Genomic DNA, 10,312 nt, shown 5'->3' on the forward strand with positions numbered 1-10,312 from the left:
GAATCACACAAATCGGGGTGCACGCTGTTCCCTTGGTGGAGACAAGCAGACGTGGTGTTTCTGTGGGTAAGAGATGGGACACTACAGTTCCAAAGGGGCTCGGGGACTGAGGTGCTCTGATGATTAGCCTGCATGGCACAGTAAGGACTGGCCTAGCCCAGAGGTGAATGTGCGGGTAGCTGACAGGCTGGTGGCCTCAGGGAGCTGATACCCAGTTAAGCACAAGCAAGTTTTTCTCATGCTGGTGATGGGGGCAGGGGAGGTTATAAGATGACTCTCAATCCTGGGTACCCTGAAAACCGTCACACCCACCACTTGCTTCCATGTTTCCCCCCCAGCTCAGGGCTAGATTCTGCTCTGTGCCACTTAAGAAGTGCCACACAGATAATAAAGCCCGGGTATAGGTCTTCACACCATCTTTGCACCCTCCAGATTCTGGGACGCTGTGGGGACTGCAGTGGCACCCAGCATAAGTTAGAAGAGCCCCGAGGACTGCTCAAACATACAGCAGCTTCCTCAGGGCTGTCTACGGGCCATGCAGCAGGAAGCCCAGAATTCCCAGAGTGCTGAATGCCACAAATAGGCTCTCCCTCCCATCCCCGAGGCTGGGACTCTCCTACAGCTCTACACTGCTGGGGCAGCATGAGGGCCAGAATCCTCCCCTCTATATGCTGCGGTGGAAAACCTCCCAAGTGGGCCCAAATACCTATAGATGGCCTCATTTGTTCTGACCTGCTTTGGGACCTTTATTCTCTTCCTGAGATGATCCATTCTCACTCCTTGTTTTCTCTCCACAACACTCCTGTGACGTAGACTCTAGCCTCCTTTTACAGATGGAGACACTGAAAGACGTGGAGGTAAAGGGACTTGCTCACAGCCCTTTAATGAGAAACTGGCAGAGGAGGGATTGCACATCCAAATACTTTATTCATTGATTGGTGGGTATGGATCCCAAATGCTTTACCCATTCATCTAGGCCAGCGATTCTCAACCAGGGGTCCGAGCCCACCCTGGGGGGGCCATGAGCAGGTTTCAGGAGGGCCGCCAAGCAGGGCCAGCATTAGACTCACTGGGGCCCAGGGTAGAAAGCCAAAGCCCCACCACCCGGGGCTAAAGCCAAAGCCTGAGCAATATAGTTTCACAGGCGCTCCATGGGATGAGGCCCCAGGCAATTGCCCTGCTTGCTAACGCTGGCCCTGGCTTTTATATGCAGAAAACCAGTTGTTGTGGCACAGGTGCACCAGGGAGTTTTTAATCGCACGTTGAGGGGGCCTCAGAAAGGAAAAGGTTGCGAACCCCGGATCTAGGCCATGCTGACTCATCTGGCAACCAGCATTTTACCTTCAAAAGAAGAAACTGCATTAGAGAGAGAGACGCTCGGTTCCTTGTATAGTTAAAGTGTCTTTATTTTATAAAATGTCATAGAAAGCTTCAACACCATCCACCGGTGGAACATTAGTAATTATTACACAGTAATTCAAACACAAGTTAGTATTTCACACTAGTCCCACACATCTGTTCCAGACACCATGGGTTAGCCCTTCTACTCAGTGTAATTTAGGACATTCTCTCACACCCTGTGCTTCACTCAGATGGCAAGGTATCTTCCCTCTCCCTGGGCTCATGCTTCTGTACTTGTGCCCACTGCAGCCACTACAAGGCCTTTGCTAGAAGCATCCTTGCCCTCTCTTTTCTGCAAAGCCATTGCCAATTACTCCTTCTGGCACCCCTGTATAACATGCTAAACAGTCATGATATTGATCAGAGGCTCTGCAACAAGGTCCCCGTTCTATTCTCGGAAGCACAAATAAAGGAACTCCTTGGCCATTACAGCTCATATTTATCTAAGCGCACAATGGCTTGTGCAAAGTGCATATCTAATTTGCATGTGCTGTTACTTCCACTGCGCTCACCCACCATGGCTACTCGACCATTTGTGCATCAGCTGTGAGTGCAACTGCACACCAAACTTCTCTGAAGATCTAGGTCTCAATCCAGACCATTAGGTCTGCATGTGGAACCATTCCTGGCCGGTAGTTAGAAACTGTACTGAGAACATACCAGGCTCAGCTGTCTTCTAAGCATACTTGAGACTCCAACCTGCAAGCCTTCCCTGCACAAAGCCTTTATTGACTGACGAGAGTTCCACACCAAAAAGATTTTCAGGTTCAGGCCCACTGCAGGAAGTGGTTGAGACTCCAGAGGTACTCCTGTAGTCCCCACATGGGCAAACAACCCCACCACCCTCGCTTTAATCAAACAGGAACTTTACCTGAGAAAAGTTTGCAGGACTGGCCCCTAAATATATTTCCAGTTCACAGTATCAATCGGTATCTCTCAGAAACCTGCCTGTGATCACTGTTCAAAAACATCGCATCCCTCTGGGGTTTTGTGATTTGAGTAAGCCAGGGACTGAGAAGTGCCATGTTTGAGTTAGAAAGTTTAGTCCCAGTTACAGTTCACGGTTTATACCATGGGGGAAAGTTCTCAAATCACAGCAGTGACACTCTACATTTATACAGTACTGCTCACCAGAGACCTGAAAATACCCACCATAGGTAAGTAAAGTGCTTTCCTAATGATAAACCTCAAGACACCCCTGTGAGGTAGGTCAATATTATACACATTTCATAAATGGGTACACTGAAGCAAAGAGGTCACATGACAAACATGTCAGCAGCAGGGCCAGGAATAGAACCCAGAAGTCCTGATTACCACTTACCTCTGCTAACCTCCTTTCTCCCTTCAAGAGTGAACATTTGTATCACTGCACCAAGCAAAATAGGTGGAGTTTCCCTTTGAGGACTGGCCTGCCCTTCTGTCAGTTATTTTCACCTGAAGCTGGCATGTGGCAATTTGCAGGTCAGTTCTTTGGTTGCAACAGGCGACGTCTACAGCAGAACTGAAATATGAACTGTAGATTAGTTTGTGGCGGAATCCGCACGTAAAAGGGCCAGGATCAAAACCAAATTGTGCTTAAGAGACTGCAGCGAGATAAACACAACAGCATCCGAAAGAACGCAGTTTCCCCAACACAGCGGAATCTGTACATGGGGCCAGTGTCAGTAACACAGCTTTCCTATGACCAGGTCAGCTGGCTTTCACAAAGGCAACGCTGGGCCAGATTCTGGTTTCAGATACACTGGTTTAAATCCACAGTGGGAATGCATTGGCTTTACATTAGGTTAACCAAGGTCAGGATCTGGTTGTTACTTTGCGAGCTGCCAGTCCCATCCTACTTAAAGGATTTAGTTTTTACATACATTTACTGCTGGTGAGAGATGTTGGTTTGACAAGCCTGAAGTATGCCATTTATCCACAGGTCAGAGCACAGGAAGCAGCAAAGCAAGCTTCCTCTGTGCTATTCCCTGTCCCTGGACAGATGGGAAGCATTGCAAATGGGAATTCAGTCTCCATGGGCAGAGCAGCCCACCTCCGGAGACCGTCAGCAAGGGGGCCAGTTATAGCCACTTGCTGATGTGGCTTTTTGTGATGGGAGTGGTTAGACACCTGACTACTAGAAAGGGAACCCAGAACGACATTGTGGGTATGGTTTTTAAATGATCAGCGTGGGAAGGAGTGAGCTGGGGGGAAAAGCCATTGTAAGCTCTTCATGTCAGAGACTGCCTCATTGTGTGTGTTTGTACAGCACCTACCATGCTGAGGCCTCAATTCTGATTGGGCGCTACTGTAACAGAAATAAAACAAACAAACAATAAATAAAGAATTACAAGCGACCAAAAGAAAAATAATACTGACTCAACTGCTATCTAACCTGCACTTGCATTCTGGCTCAACCACCAAGCTTCTCTCTTCCAAAGGAAATGCCCAGAGAATAATAAATATCTACCACATTTTGCATGTACAGTCCCCCTTTTATTCAAGGATCTGAAAGCGCTTCACAGAGGTGGGTCAGCCTCATTATCCCCACTTTACAGATGGGGAAATTGAGGCACAAAGAGAGCTAAGCAACTCACCTTGCGAGTTGGTGACAGAGCCAGGAATCCTGACTCGCAGTGTCCCCACACCAACCACTAGACCACACCTCTTCTGAACAGGAAATCAGAGCCACACCAGGTGCCTGCACTGTGCAGTACATTGAACACAGACACCTAGTGCTAGATCTGATCTCCTTCAAGATTGTATCAGTGCTGAAGGAGTCAGCCACTAACACTGCTATTTACACCTCTGCCCTGGCAACTGCTTTAATTGTAAATTAAGCCCTTTCCCCACTCACGCAGTTTGCTATATGTCTACATACACACAACACACCTCTAATCCATTCTCATCCAGGTAACACCCTCCCAGACCCAATGCATCTATGGTGTAACTCCACTGACTTCAATGGTGTTACACCAGGGATGAACTTGGCTCAGTTCTCTCTAATGTTAAATGGCTCATCTCCCAACAATGACCTTCCTATCCAGGGGCTCGAGCCCCTTCTTGCAAGATCGTGAACTTGGTGTCCCCAGGGTTAATGACTCTTCAGATGCCCATTTGTTTCCGAGTACAGCTCCTCATTCTTCCTGCTCCTCCAGGCATGGTACTTCTTCATGCTTTTCCTCCTAGCGAAGCGGCAAATGCTGACCATGAAAACCCAGGAGACCGCGTACATAATTACCCCCCCCACCTTAATGAACCACCTGGGCTTGGGTGACACAAGCTCACAGTACATGAGCCAGGCCCCGACCCCGATCCGCACGCCCGTGAAGAGGGCCACGAAGAAGAAATCCACCACGTCCCCCGTGAAGCTGTGGTAGAGCCCCATCTCCCGCAGGAACCAGCGGGCCTGCAGCAGCGGGTTGGTGATCTCACTGCCAAAGATGACAGCGTTGACTTCAGCAGCCGACTCACCCAGGGCCAGAGACACCGTGATTCCCAAGATGCTCACCATGTGATGGGCAAGCATCAGAGCGCCCTCCGCCTGGAAGTATACACACCAGGCCAGGTCGAAGAGGAAGTAGCCCAAGCTAAGGCACAGCCCGTGCACCTGGAGGGTTGTGTTCGGCGACCCTGGAAAGCAAAGACACCAGCTGGTGCATTAAAGAGAGGAGACACCAGGCAGGCAGGATCTGCGGAAGAGGCAAGGTGTTCTCTTCCAGCAACGGCCGCTTCGCCTGGCACTGAGCAAGGGAAAGCTGAGGAAGTCACAATAATGGCCTCTATGCTTGCAAAACACCTCCCGTCCCAAAGGAGCCCAGAGAGCATGACAGAAACACGCGCCTCCCCCCAACACACCATGAGTCACTTCCCTACCAATGTAGCAAGGCCTCCTGTGGAGGGCAGAACTCGGATGCACCCTGGCACATAAGACTGTGGGGAGGAAAATCCTCCCTGTAAGGGACAGCGCTCCTCCACCATGGGGAGCTATGACGTTCACAGCAGACAGGACCGCAGCTTCTAAAAGAGGGGCCACCCTACCAGAATTCAAACCTGTGGTTCCAGAGGGTCACAGGCCCGATTCCTCACAGCACTAAAGCCTCTATGCCAGTTCGGTTGGCAGAAAGGGGTTGCAGGGCAGAGGTAACCCCGCCCCCCACACCCTGGGAATATCTCCCGTGCAGGGGCCTCCTATGACCAGAACAGAGCTACTAGCTCCCCCTCCACAGGAGTGCCAGGTATGGGGCTGTTCTGGGGTGGACGGGCAGGGGCAGAGGGGGTGGAAGGGAGGTGGGATTCTTATGTCCCCATTATTCTGCATCCCTGCAAAAATCTCACAGGGGTCTTTTAAGAAAGAGCACAAGTTAAGGCAGCCCTCAGAGCTGCACCAGCCCGTACTGGCCCCTGGCAGCCTCTGAACAGGGGAGGCACAAACTGTGCCCAACTCTGCCCCTGCACTGGTGCATGAAGCTGCCCCTGCGATTTGGAAACGGATGCTTATAACTCTAGGCCGTCCCCTCGGCCATGGTCATAGTGCTTATAAATGCTTACCAGAGAGCTACTAGCCAGATGCTGATAGGAGAGATGAAGGTGGAACCACAACAGTTATAGTCAGAGGCAGAAGCCTGGGGAGAGGCCCTTTCCCCTGCAAATCACTACCCGAAATCCTTTAAGTCCTGGGATTCCTACTAGGGCATATCAGCTGCTGGTTCACAGATTTGATACATTAGAAGCCCCCCTCAGGCTGCTGGAATCTAGCAGGACCTTCCCTCTCTCTTCCCATGTTGGGGAGGCGTTTAGTACTTTCTCACCACGATCAATCAGCCTATGTTTGTGTCCTCCTCCTCGTCCTTTGCGAATAGCTCCGGAGCCTCCTCTATCACCGCTCAGCACTTTTCCAAGTATCGGAGTGAAATTAACAAGAGGTTGTTAAGTTTCACTGCAGCTGCTCAGAATCTTGTGGGCAGGGGTGAGGAGTGTCAAGAATTCTGTCAATTTCACACTGCTGTTGCCTAGGCAAAGCTATGAGCAGCAACAGAGGCACTTGGGCTGTCTGTCTGCACTCAGGAAGGCAGCACTGCATCGGGTCACATTTGGAATGCTGTCTTTGCAACCATAAGACTTAGAAGATTTTTTTTTTTTAAATGGAGGCTCATATTCTTCGGAAGTATATGAAATAATCCCCCTCCCTGTACAAACAAATCAGGGTCAGTTTCCTACTCACTAGCAGGTTTCTCATATTCCTTACGTGCTTGGTGAGTGACAGCTTTAGTGCAATAATATTACTTTGCCCTCATACCCATTTCATAAGCAGTGTACACCACTTACATGCTGAACTTGCCCCAGAGGCTTCCATGGGATTAGCACCTACTTACTTCAGTCTGCTTTTGGGGCATAAATGAGAGATCCCAGCCTTGAGGAGTTTAAAATCCCCAGCAAAATGCACAGATACAGTGCAGACAAAGGAGCAGGGAGAGTTAGCCATAGCCAATCTGATGGCAGGGCAGGGGAGAGAAGCGAGTTTGAATGAAGCCGTTCCAGAGGGAGCAGGCTGCAAAGAGACTCAGAGTGAGACCAGAAGAAGGTGACAAAGGGAGCACTAACAACACTAATTAGATTCCCCCCTTCCTGGAACCAATTACATTTTGGCTGGAGCTGGAGCCCAAGAAGGGAACAGCCAGCAAGATCCACTGAGGAAGATGGGTGCGCTCCTGCTGCTCAGAAGACACTACTCTCTGCCATGAGATCAGTCACCTGGGGGCAAAACTCCCATAACACACCTGGGTGAGTCAAAGGCCAGGGGCCATCGATAAAACCAATGTAAGCGGAGAGGCAGGTGGCGAGGACACCGTGGGTCAGAGTGACCAGCCGGCAGCTCCACTCGTAGCTACGGTGCTTATACCGATGGCAGAACCAGGTGTAGAGAGACAGCCAGGAGATCAGACTGCAGGTCACCCGGAGGGGCATAGAGGCCATCATCCTAGGACAGGGCAGGGAGACAGAGAAAGATTAGTTAATCTAGTCACATGCAGAGTCAGTTGGCTTCATCACAGCATTTCCAGACTTACCACTAAATTGCTCTGACTCCTCCCCTGTATAAATTAGTATTTTCTGCTGCTGCTGCTTGTTATAACAAATTATTTTGAAGGAGAAAATAGGAGAGAAGCCTGTCTGAAAGAAGTGCGTCCTGCGGAACACTCTGAAGGTGATGAGAATTAGAACCACTAGGAGTGAATTCCAGTGGCTGGCCCAGTATTGAGAAAGCAGCCCATGGGGAGTGCCAGCTGAAGCAACCTCACCAGTCTTACCTGTTGTGAGGAGGTGTGTTGTGAGAGATGGTCTTCTAGGGCACTAGGTCCTAGCCCAGTTGGGTCCTTAAAGACCAGGACTTGGAAATAGACCCATTATCAGACTGGCAGCCAGAGTAGAGGGCAGAGCACAGGTGGAATGTGTTCTCAGCCATCTACTCTACCTAAGTGCCAGGCTGCTGCATTTTCAAAAAGTTTTAAGACTGCGCTCCAAATAAGAGAGTCATCCCTAGGCCTCAACATTCCTTCTCCTCCCGTGCCTTCTGCCTCTGAAAGGTCTGCCAGTCACATCACCTGCCCTGCTTTGTAACATTGCTCATGGAGGGCAGCATCTCAATTCTACCTCTGCCGGAACAAGAGAAATATTTTGCACTCCTACAGGACTTGCCACCCGAGGAGTGAAGCCTGTCACAAACATTAAAGGATTGAGAGGATAATATGGATATAAGGAATAGCCAACATGGATTTGTCAAGAACAAATCATGACAAACCAACCTAACTTCCCTCTTTGACAGAGTTACTGGCCAAGTACAGTAGATGGCAGAAAGCTTTAGATGGGATGTATCTGGATTTTACTTAGGGGTTTGACAAAGTGCCACATGAAATTCTCATTAGCAAACTAGAGAAATGTGGTCTAGATGAAACTACTGTCAGGGGAGTACACAATTGGTTGAAAGACCACACTCAAAAAGAGATCAACTGTTCGCTGTCAAACTGGGAGAAGGAACCAAAGTGGGGCTCTACAGGTGTCAGAATTAGGTCCGGTACCATTCAATATTTTCATTAACGCCTTAAATAACAGAGCGGAGAGTACACTTACAAAATTTACAGATGACAGCAAGCTGGGATTTCTCCCATTGACAATCCAGGCCTAAGTGACTTAGATTCAAAGAAGATTAGGTTTGGAAGAGACCTCAGGAGGTCATCTAGTCCAACTCCCTGCTCAAAGCAGGACCAACCCCAACTAAATCATCCTTGACTTGGCCAAAGTGTCACAGAGACTGCGTGGAGGAGTCAGGAATTGACACCAGATCTCCTGAATCCCAGCCCAGTACTGTAACTCCCTCCTCTCCAGGATAAAACATATCACACCAGGGCTCCATCTCCCTACTGCCGCTCTCCCGCCTCACCACAATATCCTCCAATTTACTTTATATTCAGTCTAAACTCAAAATGTTGCAGGGTGAAGGCGAGTGCACTGCACATGTGCTGGTCACTGTTTTTGTCTCTCCATCTGTTATAGCAGGCACAAATGTCTGATCCAAAATCTTGGGAATAAATGGATGCTCCTGTTTCTTTTGAATAGGCAGGTAACTGGTACTCCAAGATATCGCTGAGGGAAAGGGTGTAGAGAGCTGGGACTAGTGCGGGCCGAAAAAGCCAACTCTAATGGTACAAGGCAGGACTTGTCCATCTAGTTTGAGTCTGAATCCTAGCTCAGATACCAGGGCTCACGCTTTCCCTACATGACACAGGAAACAGCAGAGGGAGCAAGAGAAGAATGAGACAAAATTGCACAGAAAGTTGAGCTGCAGGAAGGAATCTTCAGGGCCTGAATCGCCTTTGGGTCCAGCCCTGAGCCCGTGTAAAGACCAGCACTGAACACAGCGAAATAAAGGTCACTCCCAGAGGCAGCCTGTCACGCTGGAAGGTGGCGAATGCCATTTGGCTCGTCCTAGCACCAGGCTGCGCCAGAGGAAGGATGCAGCCAAAATAATACATCGGGAAGGGAACACAGCACAAGCAGGACTTTGGAATAACATCCCTCCCCGACCTGCTGAGCTAGGAGGGAGTTTAGGAGCAGCTGATCACTGTATCCTCCGTGATGCAAGGAGAAGCAGAACTGGATCGCCTTTCTCCACCGGGGGAGGGGGCTCCCCAGTCTAATAAGGAAACAGCCCCCAATGCCGAGGGTCTCTTCCCCCACCCTGTACTAACCAGTGCAGCGAGAGATGGGGAACCCCTTATTGCCACCCTGAGCCCAAGCAGGATGAACTGGTGTACGCCCCCCCTTGGTCCAGAGAGATGCCCCCCCCCGTGCACCCCCTGTAGTCTAGAGGGATGGGGCTTCCAATGCACCCTCTTGGCCTGGAGAGATGGGGCACCCGTGCACCCCCTGGGTCCGAAGAGAGGGGGATCCCCATGCGCCTCCTTTGGTCAAGAGGGATGGGGACCCCCCCCCGTGCGCCCCCTTGGGTCTAGAGGGATGGGGCCCCCCCCGTGCGCCCCCTTGGGTCTAGAGGGATGGGCCCCCCCCCCCGTGCGCCCCCTTGGGTCCGGAGAGAGGGCCCCCCCCCGGGCGCCCCCGGGGCCCGGAGCGCTGGGCAGCCCCGGGCGCGCCGGGCGAGGTTACCTGCCCAGAGCGCCAGGCCTCCGCCGGGACCCCGCCGGCTCCTCCGCCCCTGGAAGCGAACAGCGCCTCTCGGTCACAGGAACCACAGAGCGCCGCGCGGGAGGCTCCGGCAGCCGGGGAGGATCTCGGCTTAGGGTCGCCTGCTGGCGGGGAGGACGGACGGCAGCACGGGGCCGGCGGAGCAGAAAGTTGCCGGGGAGAAGAGAACAAACTCCCCCCAGACCCCTACCTACGGGGGGGGGGATTTGTTTATTTATTTATTGTGGCGCGG

General features: G+C 51.1%; 1 protein-coding gene across 1 annotated transcript; it reads right to left on the reverse strand.

Moving 5' to 3' along the window:
* Nucleotides 1-1,403: 1,403 nt before the first annotated feature.
* Nucleotides 1,404-10,112, reverse strand: LOC141975899 (TLC domain-containing protein 5-like). Its single transcript, XM_074936590.1, has 3 exons — nt 10,042-10,112; nt 7,161-7,360; nt 1,404-5,013 (listed from the first exon to the last, which is right to left on the reverse strand). The coding sequence occupies exons 2-3, from the start codon at nt 7,357-7,359 to the stop codon at nt 4,475-4,477; spliced, it is 738 nt and encodes a 245-aa protein (XP_074792691.1). The 5' UTR covers nt 7,360; nt 10,042-10,112; the 3' UTR covers nt 1,404-4,474.
* Nucleotides 10,113-10,312: the final 200 nt, after the last annotated feature.

Source organism: Natator depressus, chromosome 22 (assembly GCF_965152275.1).
Source record: "Natator depressus isolate rNatDep1 chromosome 22, rNatDep2.hap1, whole genome shotgun sequence".
NCBI lineage: Eukaryota > Metazoa > Chordata > Testudines > Cheloniidae > Natator > Natator depressus.